The following is an 18,737-nucleotide window of genomic DNA, read 5'->3' on the forward strand; positions in this document are numbered from 1 at the left end:
CGGATACTCCGCCTCTAAAGTGTAATTCATTTTGACAAAAAGGACCCCAGCTAAGTGACACTATAACTAAACCTTCCAACTATGTTTTCCCGGAGCTTGTTGATAAGTGATTTCTTATTCCGAATGAACTTTCCTGAGCTGAACCACATACTGTATTTGGAATAGGCAGCTTAATTTATCTTTCAGACAGTTAAAAACACCCCAACACATTCGTGCCAAACGACGCAACAATTCTTTCATGTGCACTGTGAGTTCACTGAGGCTTTGAGGCTCGTGATCAAGAAGACAGGAGCGGAATAAAATAACAGATACATGAAATATTAGATTTTTTCGGTGAAACTATAACACATTGATTGATGAACTGAGATTGCAACATCTTATCTGCTATATCGCGTCTGACATAGACAGGAAGAAAGCACTGCAACTTATCTTCAACCATGAGCTTAGACAAGTTCATGTGCCTGATTATTTGTTTAAATATACTGTATTTTTAAATTATTCTGCACGGGGTGAGGTTTAATCAAATGGAGCATGCTGTGCGTAAGTCATACTGATAAAAAGTTCTATGTGACAATGTAATGCACACTCACTTCAGGGTCTCTTGTTTATTGTTATTATCTTGTTTCATTTTTAGGAATTGTCACGGCTGTATGCATACACTGCTGCTATTAATATCAGTAAGTGAAATGGGGATTTGTGAAACACGCATGTACATGTGGTGTTTCTATTTCCATTTCATTTGTTTCCACTGAGACTCTATTCCATTAAGATAAGGCTGAATTTCAGGAGCCAGCCGTGAGTCCTCTGTAGGCATTGCGGTGATGCCACGGCCACGTTGACGTCACCAGCCTCCAGAGAGGTTAATCTGCCGGGGGATGGGGTTATGCAATTGTCTGAAACCAAGCGCTTTTCATCTATGGATTTTTTTCTCCACCAATATCATTTGACCTGCTGTACTCTATGCAGAGGAAGAGCGCCAATACAAACACTGTATCAGGAATTCTATCCTGCAGGCTTATACTTGCAATGCAAAACACACAGTGTTCACATACTCATATGTATTCTAGGAATAGTTTTATAGTTTTATAATTAAAGTTTTACCCTCAGAACACATAAAGGGGTGGGGGGTGGGGGGGGGGCTTGGATTGGGGGGACTCTCCTGATCAAGCCTAGTGTAGCATGTCCCAGTGACCTTACTCTCTCCTCCAAGTCCCATGAGACAGAACAATGGGAGCCAGAGAAGGCACTGGCGTGGTCAGACAGCTGAGGCCTTGTTTGATGCAGTAAAAAGACTTCTTTATTGTGCTGGTGGGAGCATAAAAACACTCACAGAGAGAGAGAGAGAGAGAGAGAAAGAGAGAGAGAGAGGCCTCTATCCATCTAAGGGTAGATCATTTCAGCGTTATTTCTCATCTAGAGAAATCAAATAGCACTTTTTTTCTATAAGTTATCACGAGGAAAAGGCTTCGCGATGAGATCTGTCCCTTTAGTGTCTTCAGGCAAATCTCTGCTCACCATATCTGATGACATTTTATTGGGCATTAAGACAGGGTGGTATTGTAACATGAATCATAAATCCACTTTGACCTTTAAAGTAATTTATTGACTTGCATGTTTAAAAACAGCATATTTGCTTGAGGCTTTTTATTTTACGTATTTGCTGAAAATATTATTGATCGAAAAAACAAACAAACAAATAGAAAAGACATACCCTCCAAACTGATGCCCTTATTTTATCAGCTGTAGAGAACAGTTTTTTTTTTCTCCCCCCCAAAGAGTTTTAATCAAGCAGTGCCAATACAGAACCAGATTACAAAGTTGAGTCTTTCTTTTACACTTTATTTCATGGTGGTAGGAACACAAGACACAAGTAATAAAGTTAGTAATGGTAACATCATGCCACTCTCGCTCTGTGCACTGCCCTTCAGGTATATTTCAAACAAAACAGTAGTTTACAAAGGCCAGACCGGGAATCCACTTAAAGACATAAATAAGATACTGAAAATAGTATTTATACAGTAAATAGCATATTTGTAGAGCCCAGAACAGCTATTTTTGAGGCATTCTGGAAATTCTTATGAGCATCATTAATATAATTATTAACATTTATGTATTCATTTACATGGTGGGGATGAGTTCTATATACTGGCTAAAGTGAGATCACAGAACAATATGGACAACAATTTTTAGTCACCAGTAAGCGGTGATCGTTTTTAAGGCAATTCTTTAGACAGTTTCCGCCCAGACGTGGGATTTTGATATTTGTCTGGTCCTCTTCGTGAGCCTAAGTCCTTAGTCCTCTGAGTGTCCTTCAAAAACACAGGAGGTCCCTTTTAATGCACAGCCATTTGACAAAGAACAAAAGAAACGAGTCACAAACAAAAAGACAGAAATGTGGTTAATGGGACATTAACGTGTTTGCACTGTGCTGTGGGACTGTGGGGTTCTCCTCCTAGCTTGTGCACACATGAAGGGTTCCTGGTCTTAGACTAGAACACTTAGCAACTCCCCTCAAAAATGAAAAGTTGATCCATAAATGTTAACGCCCCCCCCCCCCCCCCACCATAACTCATGCCCTAAGACATACTGGAGGAAACATAAGATGCTTAGTGAACAGACAAAGTCAGACTTGGTTCCAGTGTATACTAAAACAAAACCTCCACAGTTACACATTGCTAAATTTACACTTGATGATTGCAGGGCTGTACAAATGGTTTCTTTGTCCTAGGGTAAAACAAAACAAACAAAGAAACAAAGAAACAAAAAAAACACTTTAAGGTTTCATGAAATGATATCATGATATTCCACCGTGGACAGGCATGTTTTGACTTTGATTACTGTTATACATCTTGCTTTGAAACTACCAGTTAAACTTTACTTGCACTCCATGGGCCAGTGGTACAAACTATTGCGCTGCATTGGTCTTAAAACATGTTACAAAAATTCATCTCGACAATACAAACCCATGCATCATTATTGTTATTATAATTATTATTATTATTATTGTTGTTATTACTGGTTATTGTTATAATACGCTTGCTTATTTCATCTGCTGTTACAGGTCCACAGTCATTAATGCAAAGTTCCAGAATCAATACATCATCCCTTCTTAACAGCAAGTGCAGAGACGATTTTTAAGCAACATTTTCTTTTTTGAATAAGACACAGAAGATTCATTGTGAATGCTTGACATTTAGGGAATTTGCTGGAATGTCCTAATCATTTTTCAGATGCTCTCGAGTGCTTCTGATGTCTTCTTAAAAGTCTTTTCTTTTGATCAACTTGTCCCACAGCGCCTCTGTATGCTCAGTTGTTGTAACAACTACTTTGCTTAAGCAAACACATAAGTCCAACACAAATAATGAGAACCTTAAATTGACAAACAAGGAATATAAAAAGTTAAATATCTCTCCCAATTCAACAGATCAAGTTTAAAATCAGAAATACAGGGCTTTTACATTTGAATGTAATTCACTTGAAAAACTACGTTTTTTGCCCATAAGGAACAACTGAGAGGAAAACCAAGGCAAAATCAACTGGACATTTAAAAGTTGCATGCAACAAGTGATCATTAGTATATTCACTGGCTGTAAAAATATAACTCACATCACAGCATGAGACGTATAGTTGCAACAAAAAATACTTTCATTTTCACAGTCTCATGTATTTCTATATTATGTATTCATTACAGCTTACAGATCATTAATAACCATTTAAATTGACTGGTAGCTATGGAAATGCTTCTTTAATTTTCCAAGACTGCTGTGCTCTGTGCTAGCATGGGATTCAGAATTAAAAAAAAAAACAAAAAAACCTGGTATCACTGAGCTCTGACTGCAGTTTGTGACATCACAGGTACAGGCATCTATTTTATATACAAAAGCTCAGCTCTTACTGCCAAAAATACCTGGAGAACACAGTAATGGTGAATTGCAGAAACAGCTCAGTGGAATGTTCTGGAATAGTGGCTGTCCTGTGTAGGATTTATGGCACCAAGAAAAGGCAATCAAAAGAGGACATACAGCACCAATGTCATTCACCACTGTTCAAGTAATGAGCAAGAAAAATGTTTTTTTTTTTTTCTTTTTTTTTTTGTTGGTTTAAAACAACAAAACACATGTATTAGGACTTCTGCCTTGTGATGACACCATGTACACCTGCATTTGGGGGAAAAGGTTATGGATGGAGGCGCAGAAAAAAAAAATAAACAAAAAATATATAACATAAATCAAAAAAAAAAAAAAAAAGAACAATGTATTTTTCCAATATAAAAAGCGATGAAAAGTATACAAAAATAGAAAATAATTACAGCAGTAGACATGGCATTGGGAGGGAAGTGGTGCCAAGCTATTTGGCAGAACAGTGTAGTATTCTGGGACTGTTTAAGGCATCTTCAACCAGATGCAGTTCCACCCCATCCACTATCACATCCTTCACACAACCCACAAAGCCCGTGCTATAGGCTTTGGGCAGTCGGCGTGCTACAGACAGCTCCTCAAGGCCACCTGGCAGAGGAAGAAAGCAGGATGAAGAGAACGTTAAAAACATTCACAGAGATTACAAGGAGAGAATACTGCATTATTCAAGAGCCATTACAACAGACGTACAATAGTCACAGAAAAAAAGACCCACACACACAGAAAGATCACGGGAAGGAGGCAAACGCCGGGGGGGGTGGGGGGGGTGGGTGGTTAAGTAAATGGAGGCTAAAGTGTAAAAGACAAAAAGACACAGCGTGTGTGATGTGGCAGCGTTTGATATGAGGAGATTAAGTGAATGATGAAGGAAAGAGAGAGGACTGCAGCTCCCAGGAACAGGTGATCAGATCAAACAGTGTTTTTTTTTTGCTTTTCTGGTTTTTTTTTTCTTCCCTGGCCTTCTCTGACAGTACCAGAATAAGAGCTCTACCCCTCTCCCTCTGGTATACTGTCTTTTGATACTTTCAACTTTCACTTTCCTACTCTGACTTAAAGCCCTAGACTTTTATATCTTTTAATTCAGCTTTCAGCATTAACAGCTTAGAGTTCATCTAGTTTGTCTACCCCCCCCCCCCCCCCCCCCCCCCCTCCTCCTGTCCCCTTTAATCCGATTGCGGGCCCCCGAATACAGGATAGACAGGGCTAATTTCATGCCAGTTACAGCTGAATAAGTAAATAAATAATGAGATATGAAAAGAGTGGGGATTTTAAGTGGAGGCTCTTGATGTGCAGGCTGCCTGAGGATAATGTATTCTAGCTGCGGGGTGTCCACGGCACCTGTTCCACAGCAACAGTGAGGGAGGCTGGACCTCTGGAACTGCACTCCAACACATGCCTCTAACTCAGTCTAACATAATATTTCAAAATTTTTATGATGACTTTTTCTAGACAGAGAGAGAGATCTTGTGTTTTGACCATAAGATGACCATAGGTATTAAAACGCTTCATTTGATAATTCTCTAAATGATCAAAGAGCAGTATAACGAGAGTGCATTTCAGCTCCAAGTTACCCCAGGGATCCTCTGTAGAAGAGGAAAATGTGTGATGTAGGATATATATTAAAAATGTGAGATACAGTTAGGGAATGGCATGCTGGCGTTTTAGGGCAGTTCAGGACTGTAGGACTACATGGGACAGACAGGAAGCTCTTACCCAACCAGAGGGCACCATCTGTGTCCAGCTGTGTGGCTGCCAGGGGAGATGAGCCGGTAACTGGAGCCTCATTACCCACCTGCAGGGAGCCATCTCTCAAGGCCCTGAGGAAGGGGGGAGAGAGAGAAAGCGAGAGAGAGAGAGAGAGAGAGAGAGAGAGAGAGAGCACGAGAAAAGATAAGAAGAGAGAAGAGGAAAGGTTTAACAGTTATTTCACCCCATTATAAGTCTTAATTACACTTTGCTAACAGTACTCTGTTTTAATCTTACACTGAAAAAACATCAGCTAGCATCTGGTACGCAGCCTACCTGCTGGCCTTAATGCGTATCCAGCGGTTGGTATTGACCCGCACTGATGAACGCAGGACAACAGGCTTAGAACCAAGGTCATAGGTCATTTGGACACGGCCGTCCACGATAGCCAGGGCGATATAGTCGGAGCGCTCCACTCCCTTCCCGCTCCACAGGATTAGGCCATGAGTAGCCTCTGTCTTAATGCTCAGCTCAAACTTATTCACCAGCAGGGCCTTCTCACTACGCAGAGATGGAGAGAGAGAGAGAGGGAGAGAGAGAGATGGACAGACAGACAGACAGAGAAGCATTAGTGCCACAAAAAAACAGGAGGGATGGAAAACGGGATGTGTCAGCGTTTCTTTTTTTTTTTTTTTTTTTGGATCGGCTGATCTCAAAGCTTACCCGGTGTTTACTCTAGATAACTCTTAATGGTGTTAGATAAAAATGACATTCATGAGGACAACCTATAATGTGATAGGCCTCTTTATACATGTGAAATCCTTGAGTCTGATATTAGTGGACTGTGCTCTGGATTAGGGTTTTTAACACCAGATTCAGAGGAGATTCACGTAAGTACCAAGATCTAGTATATGGCAGGAATAAACTGGGGCTTTACTGTTGGGAGTAGTGCGTGCGTGTGTGTGTGTGAGTGAGAGAGTGATGTTGATGACACATTTTAGGTCACTGAATACTGATAGTGTTCCCTTTCATTTTGCTATGCCTCACAGGGTTAGCTACTCTCTTCCTGTATGGGGAGCACTGAGGAAGGATGCTGACATTAGCTGCTGTCTGATGTGCTTTTTGATCTGACTCCCTGGATGCTGCCCCCTGTAGGGCAGCTGGGGAGAGGCGGGGACCCGTAACATCCGTCTATCCTAATGGGAAAACAGTGCCATTCTCACAGCTGTGGGCTAAAGAAGCTTCGAACTGCTACTCGAGTCGGGGGGGACAGTTTGTTCCCATGATGATGCAGAGCATACGTTCGTGGGTGCAAATATACACTCCTGAAGGGATCTGCTATTTTTGAACAATAGTTCCTTTGTTCTTGACAGGATCTCTAAGGGATAGGACACTGAGAGAAACGCGTTCGAGGTGTGTTTGTGTGTGTATGTGTTTGTGTAAACAAATGTGTAGTGGTGTGCTGCTTTACAACAGCACTTCTTAACAGCTAAATAGAAGATACACACATGACAGAGGCACAGAACACAAAAACAAAAACAATACTAAAAGAAAAATGAAAAAACACGACAAAACCAACAGCACACAAGACAACACACAGACACAACATAGATTTAGCACAAAAAACCAGAGAGACTCAAAGGAACCACATTAGACACAAACACAGCAGTGGAACAAAAAAAAAAACAAAACACAGGAAGCAGATGGTGGTTATGCACGCATCTTCACACTCCACCAGACATGAGAGCAACACTCTCTACAGGTCTGGCAAGGTTAGCCCAACTGAAAGGTCCCCAATAATGGTCTGTGTGTATGTGTGTGTGTGTGTGTGTGCGCGTGTGTGTGTGTGTGAGTATGTGGGCTGGTAATAGCCTTGTTATTTTCTTTGCAGATATTTTCATATCTATTTCTGAAAGATTTGCATGATATTTGTTGCCTGAAGGCTGAAGGTGGAGTTCATAAAAAACGTATTTAACCTGGCAGAGTAGAGAGAGTCCACAGTCAAACACTGTGTCATTTTCAATATTGGGAGCCATCAGGTTGTCTTATTCTGGAACCTGCCCCGTCTGGATGCCCGGAGGCTCTGTGCCAACTCCCATCAGTCAGGTCCAGGAGGCAGAGAAGCAGAGAAACCAGTCTGTCCCCCTTCAGGCTCTAAGAAAGCGCCTTTCATCTATGTGATGAGCTACTGCAGTTCAAAACCCAGAGCAGTATGTCTGCAATATTGTCTCTGACATCATACCTTCAGATATTGATGCTGAGATTTTTGTATTCTTAGTTATTAAAAAAAAAGAAAAAGAAAAAATGTTATACAAATTGTGTTTGGTGGTGCTGCTACTAAAAAAAAAAAAAAAAAAAAAGAATGATAATTTGGTTTAATTGAATTTTTCCACTCCCACAACGAAGACACATGTAATTTGCTGAGTGGACTCTTTCCACTGGCCTTCCTTCACATGGCTGCAAGCCAGAAAACTGCAATCAGGGCAGAGAACTGTTATTCCCAAATCATTCTACTTCATTCTCCTCATCATGGCTCATGAACCATTATGAACCAACCACTTCTAGATTCAAAACTCTCCCTGAGGGAAGTGGTGCTTAGCCATCAAGATGTGACTCCATAAAAGATTAAGAGGCCTTTGCTTTTGGATGGTGAGCACTGTAAGATAAAAGTTGCCTTTAGGAACAGCTTCAGTGAAGTGGTTCTCCAATTTCATCTTCATATAAATATCTCAAAATCTCTATAAATATTCTTTTAACCCAGCCAAATGGGTGGTGGCGTGCTTAACACTGTCCACCTGTAGGTGGCAGTGGTGTATTCAGGAATGGTCAGTTCAGTCAAGTGTTAAAGAAAACCTGCGGACCACAGCCTCAGACTAAAGAGGGCTGTAGTATTACAAGATTGACGTCTCAGATGTTGGTGGTTCTCCATAAGCTCTTGCGGTGTTGCCCCAGGTTAAGTCCTGGCTTTTGGCCTTTGTGAAAGGTGGCAGGGGTGGGGCAGCATGCCAGTGGGTGTGGTTCAGGCTTGGGACTCACCTCTGGTCAGATGGATTATCCAGTGACTCAGGGCTTTAAAGGAGCAAGGGGAGAAAGTAAAGGGCATGCAATAAGCATAAAGGGATGGAAGGAAGGACCTGCGACCTTCCCCCTTGCAGGAGTAGAACAGCAGACACACCAGAAAGACAGTGTGACAAGGAGCTGGGGGGCAAATCACAGACTCAACTAGTATTCCTTACATCGTGTCGGCACTGGCAAAGTAATGAGGTCATCAGAGGACGAACACTGGGCTTCTGTGGTCGGCCCAATCACGAGTGAAAAGCACTAGACTGTAACAATGCCGTCTTTCTCATTTACTGAATGCAATCGAGTTATGCAAGTGACTGTGAGGGTGAGGGAGTGAGTCAGTCAGTAAATGAATGAGTGAGCGAAAGAGAGTGAGGAGAGAATAAGAGAGTCAAAGAGTGACTGAGTGAGTGAAAGAGAGTGAGCGAGATGGGGAGGAGTAAGTAAGTGTTCGACTGAGAGCTAATCAATATCAATATCCAATATCAAATTCCCTCAAGCAAAGACAATCAAATACAAGTTTCTCAATCAGGGCCAAAAAATGAGGTCAAATATCCATTATGAGAAAAGAATAATGGAGAATTGGGCACTCGAATAATGGGGTGTGGGTACATTGATCCAAGGCTACGGAGCGGAGGAGCGAGAATGAAGACAGATGAGGACTGCGGTAAAATGGTCAGAGTGGAATGTGGCAGAGTAAAATGGTCAAATACAGTACCACTGTTTATGTCCTCTGAGGAATTCATTACGTTTTTTCAGCCTCTGTTCAAAATGAGATCATGTAAAATTGATCACACTCATTTCAAAAGGGGTTGGTCAGCTTTCTTTGTCAAGATTTATTTTAATCCTGCTTTTCATTTATACAGGAAGTGACACGAATTAAGCCCAGGCCAGTCCGAGAGAGCGACGTGAATAGGGCCTTGTCCCTAACCATTACTGATGCCTGTGGTACCACATTTAGCTTCGACTTCCAGGACATTTCATTTGGAGGGCTTTTCTCTTGAAAGACAAATCCTTGATTAATGTGTCATTTCCTGTCCCTTTCTCTCTCTTGCTTGGACGTTCAATTATTAGAAATTACTGTTCCAGATTTGACAAACAAACTGACATAGCTTTGGCATGGTTGGGAATTTTCCGCAGGACACACTTAGCATAATTCAAAACGAATCAAGCTGCCAACTTTTAAACAGCTCTGTGCAACCACTTACCCAGTTAATTATATTCAGGAGGAAACAAGTAATCTAAAATAAGTACTTCTAAGAGGAAACGATTATATATTTAGCATTTCTTCTAATGGGCCGATAAAAAAGCCATTCTAAGTCAGCTCCAAAAGTGCCAGCTCACTATTGATTAACAACATCAACAACAAAAAAAAAAGAAATAGTTCTTTGAAATGCTAAGAAATGGAAAATAACAAAGTACGCACACTTGCAGTTAAAAAGGGCCTCATTCTTATTCACATAACCGTTAATTACATCCATTGCATGGTGCATGGACATTACTTACTGATTGAGATAAACTACAGCCATGCATACTTCTTGTATACATATTCCACAGTGTTTTAGAATGTACTGAACAAAATGCTTCTCATTCATGCTGACATGCATTCCTTTTTACTAGACTTTAATGCACCTAATGAAATGAAAAAAACATCCAATTAAAAGTGTCTCTGTGAGAAATAAAAAAAGAATGTGAAATAGGAATAGCAAATAGATGAACCCTGTCTTTTTTTTCATTGATGGAAACAGTAAAAAAAGCGTTTTATTATGTCAGGTTAATCATTAAGATGATTTATCTATAGGGTTAGTTTGGCTTTAAATCAGATCTATCCCAGATGGCCTTTGGTTTACTTACTCTGGGATCTCATTGGTCAGTTGGCTAGGGTGTAGAAGAAAGACAACAAGGAACATTCATATGAGAAAGAAAGGACACAGAGCAGAGGGGAGACAAGAGACAACAGACAACCAAAGCACAGGACCGAGACAGACTGAAAACATGGACTAGAACACCGACATGACTGCACAGCAGCCTTAGTTACCACTTCACAGCAGGGGCCATAGGGCACAGAGCTTGTGGCCCAGTGTTACATTTGGTTTGATAAGTTCTAATGAGTGTAGCTGATATTGAAAGCCTTCCTATTGTGATATAATCCGAAAAAAGGAAACTGAATATTAGGGCATGCGTCTCAACCCATGATTCTTGTTCAAAGTCTGTTAATTATGACAAATGGATTATTGAAATTTTGACTTTTCTGTTGACCTACTTCTTTGAGCTCTTTAGAAATACGAGGATATCCAGGAGAGCTAGAATTATGTCCTGATTAAGAAAGAAAGCAATTAGAAACAGAGAGGAGTTAAGATTAACTGTCCATGGCTGGTTTTAGATATATGTCTGGACGAAGCGTCGGGCCAGTGGTGCTCTCTCTCTCTCTCTCCCCTATTGCTAATGATATTGTAGTGAGGTTAGAGTGGAGGTGGAGGAGGAGGGTCTTTATAAAGTATATCAGTCTAATGTTCTGAAGTACAGTGAGATGGTTGCTGCGGGCAGCTGCGTAATTGGAGAGGACCCGTCTAATTAGTAAGATTTACTGAAGGCCAAAGAGACTGTTTTGAAACCGGTTGAGGGATGTGAGCGAGCTATTAGCTAAAGTATGGAGACACGAGGGGACCTAAAATGAGGCTTAAGTAATCAAGCTTGTCATCACGACTTATTGGACTGTGCTGTTGAGATGGGGTGTTAGGTTAATTTCTGCCTGTATAGGAAGCCTTTTGCTGAAGGGTAGAATCCTCTTCAAACCCTTTTTACCTCTTGGTGACTCCATTGTGATATTCGATGAATGTTCTGCCATCAAAAGCAATGGCCTCGGTCTGGCCGGCAGCCTTCTCAAAGATCGCTGTAAAAGGTGGAGAGGGAGTCGAATTACACAGATCAATAACATTCCACTCCTTAATTAAAGCTGATGAAAAAAGGTTTGATATATTGTGGTCTTCATGTTCTTATACTTTAATTAAGGTTTAAGAAACAACCACTAAGATCAGTAAGGTTAATGAGGTTGGTATAGAAAAGTTCTTAGTTATTTTTAGTGGGAGTGTTTGCTCATGATAAGAATCCAGATGAAGATGAGAGAAGGGGGGGTGGGGTGGGGGGGGGGCACTCACGGTTTTTGCACTGTGGTCCTGTAAATCCATGTAGACATACACACTCATAGCTGTCCAGCACAGGATTGCAACGTCCTCCATTGTGACAAACGTCCGCGGAGCAAGGGTGATATGGATACATGGACACGTCGCTAGAGTGGAGAGCATTTTCCGCCTTCAAGATTGATGTGCCAAGCAAAGTGATCTGCGTTCAAACAAAATCAGCAAAATGCACAGTTTAAAAATCTTTTCACAAACTGTTGACATGATTAGTAGTTATACAAATCATAATTTAAAAATATCAAAATGTTGTGCGAAAATGTTTCACCCTGTAGACACAGTGATCGATTCATTGTTCAAAAATGGCAAAAATTTGTACAGCAGAGAGCGTAAGAAAGTGTATCGTGGTATATGACAGAAGCGCTTACTTTCTGAATGGCCCCTTTGAAGCCGTCTTTGAGGGATGCAGCTCGGGCCAACTTGCGGAAATCTGGGGCTCCTCCCACAAAGAGCGATTCCTTTAGATTGAGATCAGTATGCTGGTTCTATAAAATATGGAATACGGAGTAAGAGCCTGCTAATGGAGAAACTGGACCAAAGTTCTCTCCTCCTGAACAACACTGTGTTATATCTAAAATATACAGTCATGGCTAAAGAAGCATATTTATGTAAGTGAGACCAATCAATATCAAGGAGGATAGCATGCCTCAGCCAGTTTATTGATTCAACTCGCATGCTTAATCCTCATCCACATCAAAGTGCCTGACTTGTTACAACACATAACTGACTATGGGAATGATATCTGAATTAAATTATTCAGAGTCAAAACAAAAGGACAGGAGAAATAGAAAAAAAAACCCCAGAAAGAATCAGAGCGATTGAAATGGATGACTTTTTAATGAAAGATTATTATGACTGTGTGATTATTCCATGGACCTTTCAAAATTCAGTGGTAAACTTTAATTGCCATATCGTTTGCGCTGCAGATGACCATGAAAATCAGCGTTCTCCAACCTGCATGAAAATTGCTTCAATTACAGCAGGACTTTCACAGGAGGCTTCACTTATAAAGAATTAAGGATCTTTATTTTATGTAGGGCAATAATTGCCTTAGGGGAAAAGCCCAGTTAATTGCTGGAAAAAAAGAAGACGATACACCCAAATACATTGCTCGCTTTCTGGCAAGGATCAGAGCTCTCATGCTCACACAAAAGGCAAAGCTGGGAGACAAGCAAAGCCTTGAAAAGCCCTGGCCGTGGAGCCGCTGCCTTGTCAAAGCAGGCTGCCTGGCCAAGGCAGCCCAGCCAGGCATCGCTTTTCTGGGCCAGCTGCCGTTTCATGTGGCCAGGGCAGGGTGTTATGACGAACTATGAGGACACCTGCCCAGCATACCTTGGAGGCTGCAGATTGGAGGAGACGCTTATGCTTTTCTCTTTATTGAAATGTTCGAAGACCGAGCAGGTGAGTGACAAAGAGTGTTATTATTTGATATTATTTGAAGTTTCTCAGAGGGGGGGGGGGCAAACAAACAAACAAACAAACAAACATGACAAAAGAACAACTCAGTTTGGCTTTGCACCTCACTTTCAAGGGTTTTTTTTTTTCTCCCACTCTCTCTTTCCTTCCTCTCTCGCTCCCTCCACATTGACTATGTGCCTGTTTAATAGGCTTCCCACGCAAAGGCTAATGAAGACGTCTCATTGTTGTAGCAGAGCTGGAAAAACAATGGTGGTCAAAAGATAACTGCCTTTCTAGCCGCCTCCATACCAGCTGGCCTGAGGTGAAAGCCAAACTTGAGCTCCTAAGATGACTCTCTCCGCAGCATATGGATGGGTGGAAGAAAAAAATACACAGCACCCCTCTCCATCTTTCTTTCTTTCTTTCTCTCTCTCTCTCTGTCTGTTCTTCTTGTCTTATCTGGTCAAATGGAGGATGGGGCTGAAATGAAAAGTGGACTACTACTTGGTGATGCTGTCGAAAAGAATGAGATGTCTGGCGGCAGATCAGGCTTCAGTTATTACCTTGCGTGATTTCTTATATCCAAGACAGCACACACAAAAAAAGGAAAAAAAAAAACAGAGTACGAGGGAAGAAAAAAATTGTTAACAGAGAAGAAAACAGAGGATGTCAGTGAACATAGAAAACCACTGGCAGCAGCAGCTGCTACTACTGGCAGAAGAAAACAAATTATAAATATCAACACTGCAGAAAATGCAAGCGAGAGAGTTAGCATGCAGGGCATATAAAAAAAGACACTGAGCATTTTCAAAACGAACATTCCAAGTAAATCATAAGGGATATAAAAACTCTGACTGTGTGTTACACTTTTGTACCCACACACTATTTATTCTGCCTTCATGACATGCTGGTGCAGTTAGAACTCGCTCACTGGAACAAGAGAGTGAGAGAGAGGGGGGAAGTTCATATGAAAATATTTCTCCTGGGGTCTGCTCTGTAGGCAGGAAGACAGCCCTTCATAACAAGAGAGAGAAATGCTGCACCTCTCTCTCTCTCGCCCTCTCTCTCTCTCTCTCTCTCTCTCTCTCTCTCTCTCTGTCTCTCTCCCTCCCTCCCTCTCCTCTTGCTTTCTCTCTTGCAGTCTCTCCCTTTAATAAGATTTTCTCCCTCTGCCTCTGGAATGAAACACAATTACCATATGTAGGATGGAGAGTGAAAAAAAACCACACAAACCATGTTTCTTGAAGGAGACTTAAGTGCCTACGCACAGTAGTACACGAGGCTAATCACAAATTACACAGTTTAATATAATTGGAGGACTTGCAAGTGTTCAAACTATTGTACTGCCTACTTTTTCTTTTTGTGTAGACCTGTCCAATGTTTGTCTGACATTGGTTGTCTATGCTGTCTTTCTGCTAAAACACTGTAGTCAGAAGGGGGTTAATGGGGGTTAATGTGAGTGGGTGCAAAATTGTGTATTGTGTGTGTAACAAACAGGCAAAGAGTCAGATCAGATGCACTTACACAATGTAATTAAGGGAGAAGAAAAAGCCCAGACAAAAAAAAAAAAAAAAGAAAAAAAAACAAGAAGGCACAATACTGAGTGGAAGTACAGGAAAAGATCAGCAGTGTTTAACAGCTCTCCAACATGCACTGCATTCATGCCTTTCCATTTAAGCATCCTGTACTCAAAAAGCTCAACTCTGCAACTCAGGAACTACGCTGCATCCAAAGAGCTTCCCAAGAAATCTCATTAGCTCCAGATTTGCCAGTTCATTAAAAGATGTGTGGAGGTTTGATTTTAAAATAGTGATTGCTGTATAAGCAATAAACGTGTTTAACAGACTGTACACTGACTCACGAGTCTGCATCATTAACCTCTCACATTCTGTTCGAAATATGGAGCCAAGGTTGCCCGGGAAATGTGTAGCATTACTGTAGCACAAGCCAAGTACAGAAGCCATTTGCCAAACAGATCTCTTACCGGTGATTCTCCCCGGACCGAGTCCTTGCCGTTGACGTTGATTTCTCCCTTACGGTTTGCCCGCTCCAGATTTACTTCGTTCCACACATTCAGTTTGATTTTCTCCTTGCTCCTGCACTCCACACACACACACACACGCACACACACACACACACACACACACACACACACACACACACACACACACACACAAACACAAAAACACACACACCAGCATGGGGTGGTTCAGGGATATGCCATTCTTCACTTCATATTATGTAAAAGTAGAAAGACAGTGACAGTTCTTACAACAGTTATTTTTCCCATTACAGCTGTTAATTAAAACAGACAGGCTGCTCTACCTGATGACTGCAGGACCTTTGCCCAGGTCATATCTGAATTCCAGTATTCCATCGTTCAGTGCCAAAGAGATGAAATCTCCTTTTCCGTCTGTCTTCTGACCGTTGTAGAAAATCATGCCATTGGAGTCATTAGCCAGGAGCACTACGGTCATGCTAACCTTTTGCCTGCAGACAAATAAAATATCATTCTGTTAAATAGCTCCATAACAACCTACAAGAATAACTGTTTGTTGAATATGTGCAATAAAATTTCTAAACGGTAAACAAAGGTTATTCAACTGATTTTGTGTTGAGAAAATATGTTTCTTAAAGAGCAAGCTGTGAGATCTACCGAAGGTCATGGCCATAGAGATGCAAGCCCTTCAGCTCCAGATACGAGTCCCCACTGAAGAATGGAATGTAGGCTCCCTTTTTCTCTGAGACTGACAAAACAAATTAAAGGGAAAACAAAATTATATTTTTCTATTCTGTACTATATTTTTCACATGTAATACGGTTCTGTATGGACATGAATCCATCATTAAGTCAGGCAAGTACAGGCTACGTTGATAACAGAAAAACACAGACAAAAAGCAGCAAGATCAAACACACACACACACACACATACACACACACAACAGTATACCAACATATATCCACAATACCCATGCATCCTTTCAAAAAAAAAAAAAAAGAAGACAAAACAAACCAAAATAACACTGCTAAACACTTTGAGGCCTTTCAATGCTAATTCTGTTGGATTAGTGCATACTTATTCAGGGTGAGGATGGCAGACGAAGATTAAAAAGCTAATTAGCTATTGTTCAAGAGGAACACTGACAACTGTAAATAGAGAAAAAAAAATGCTGCAGACACCAGGAAATGTGCAGTCAAACCTCATTTGAAATAATCAACATTCGGGCCATTGCCAGATTACTAGACTGTGAAACGGAGGGAATCTAACAGCCTGTCTTTACTGTGCTCAGCTACCACCGTTAGGCTTAACCCAACACAATTTCAGGAGCCTTGTCTGGGGTGCCTTTGTCGTCACCTTCTACCGTGTCCGACTGTCATGCAGGAGTTATAATTGTTTGTGGCACACATAAGAAAACAGAGTCTCAGTTGAATGCACACCCAATCTGCTCTTGTGTGTGGAAGCTCTGGAGGCGGCCTTTAGTCTGCATCGCTACCATACCAAAACTCCCTGTATGCCATCTCTGCTATGTTATACTGCACGGGCCATCATTCCCTTCTGGAGGATGTTCACTTATCACAACAACTGCATTTGCTGTTTTTCCCTTACTGAGGGGTCACCTCCCCATCTCTCCACACATTCCTAGCAGATCTCCCTCTTATCTGAGAGAGCCTCTCTCCCTGGACATTTCGCCTGACAGAGCCTCCATTAATCATTATATGTAGCTGACTGATACGATTACTCATCTCATTGATTTAAGCGATAAAACACACACACACACACACACACACACACACACACACACACTGACTCTCCAATGGATGTTCTCAACTCATTGATTTGGGTTCACCTCAATTTATTTTAATCACTTGCTAATGGAGACTTGCTTGGTAAAGGGGCTGCTCTGGGTTTTTATTTGACAGTACTGTACTGAGCAGGTGTTACTGTGTTAACGTAAGGGTTTTGTTTAACCTCAGAATGCTTTTTTTCTAATATTTGCTTTTAGAACGAGTTTTTCACACACACACACACACACACACACACACACACACACACACAGTAAGTGAGAGAGAGAGAGAGAGAGAGAGAGAACTAGCTGTGAAAACTTGATCCCAAGGTGCTAATGAAAACTTCAAACATGGCCGTTGAGCGCAGAGCATCTCCTCCCTAGTTGAGCCACCATAGCTTCTTCTGGGAGCAGCACCTGTGGGCTGGCGGCTGGAGCTCACCAGCTAACAAGCACATCAGAACCCATACACACACAACAAAGTTGCCCAATCCCTCTGAACCAGCTCTTGTGCCGCTGGGCCTCCTGAATGTTTGATCTTCCAATTCAGGATGGAAATGTACCGTCACGACACACAGAAGAGGAGAAAATAGCAGCACATTCTCCTGGATCCAGCTACAGCACTGTACCAGTTAGATAAAACCCAGCCAGCAAGAGCATGGGAAGAGTCCAACTGTGGCAAAGTCTATCTCCAAAAATTTACAAAGAACAAATATTTCTTTTTCTTTTTTTCTTTTCTTCTTTTTTTTAAAACATTTTTTGAAATTAGATATTTGAACCTACATCAGATTTGACCCTACCCTACCCCCAAAAAAGAGAAAAAATCAATACCAAAAAAGTGAAATTGGTATGACTGACATTATCAGTTGGATGAGTTTGGCATTTAACTGAAACATACCTTTGTCACAGTGTTTGCCCTCTCTGCCCATGGGACATTCACATTTGTAGCCTCCTTCTGGCAGAACTTGGCACTGAGAAGAGGGGTGGCATTTATTTGGGTCACATGGATTATGGGCATCAGCACAGGTTGGACCTACAGGTAAAAAAACAAAAAAAACAAAAACAAAAAAGAAATAAACAAAATACGAACAAAAGAAAGAAAAAGAAAAGAAATAATAATAATAATAATAATAATAATAATACAGTCAGAAACAAGGTACAATCTCACACATATTCAACTACACATGCCACCCACGGTCTCAAAAAAAAAAAAAAAAAGAAAAAGAAAAAAACCATTACTGGCTTTTGCTGTGCGCTATTTGGTATGAGAAGGGGGAGGGGGCGGATTTATTCTGTAATGGAGGTCATTTTCTAATAGGATTTAGAATTATTACAAGTCCAGATTAAGCTCTGGAGCGCCATGCCATGCTCACGCGCCTTGCTGCTTGAGAAAGCTGTAATTGCTCCTGTATGACATTTTTGGCCTAGGCCAGGACTCTTAAGAGAACTGCCATAATTATATACAGAGACATGTACCACGTGCAGAGGGAAAAATGCAGAGAAAGCCCCTGCTGGGATCTAAAAAGTATTTCCCTCTATGTCTTTCTTTCTTGTATCATACGACAGCCAGCAGGTCTAGAATGAAGAGAGAGAGAGAAAAAAAATTGCTAGCCTCCATTTCAGACTTTGCTCTTTTTACTTTAAAGGTTAACCCATATACTGATCCCTCTGGCAAATTTCTCTGTGCACAC

At 41.2% G+C, this 18,737-nt stretch overlaps 1 protein-coding gene across 1 annotated transcript in view; it reads right to left on the reverse strand.

The window, feature by feature from the left end:
• Positions 1-4,284: 4,284 nt before the first annotated feature.
• The window catches only part of agrn (agrin), a 98,619-nt gene continuing 84,166 nt past the window's right edge, over positions 4,285-18,737 (reverse strand). Inside the window, exons 26-35 of the mRNA XM_030767035.1 lie at positions 17,945-18,079; positions 15,918-16,008; positions 15,587-15,751; positions 15,246-15,357; positions 12,232-12,348; positions 11,825-12,008; positions 11,472-11,559; positions 5,940-6,164; positions 5,631-5,734; positions 4,285-4,505 (exon numbers count right to left, since the gene is read on the reverse strand). Of these exons, the coding sequence (XP_030622895.1) occupies positions 4,348-4,505; positions 5,631-5,734; positions 5,940-6,164; positions 11,472-11,559; positions 11,825-12,008; positions 12,232-12,348; positions 15,246-15,357; positions 15,587-15,751; positions 15,918-16,008; positions 17,945-18,079 (1,379 nt within the window). The 3' untranslated portion in view covers positions 4,285-4,347. The remainder of the gene's footprint in view (positions 4,506-5,630; positions 5,735-5,939; positions 6,165-11,471; positions 11,560-11,824; positions 12,009-12,231; positions 12,349-15,245; positions 15,358-15,586; positions 15,752-15,917; positions 16,009-17,944; positions 18,080-18,737) is intronic.

The sequence above is a fragment of the Chanos chanos genome, chromosome 3 (genome assembly GCF_902362185.1).
Source record: "Chanos chanos chromosome 3, fChaCha1.1, whole genome shotgun sequence".
Classification (NCBI taxonomy): Eukaryota; Metazoa; Chordata; class Actinopteri; order Gonorynchiformes; family Chanidae; genus Chanos; species Chanos chanos.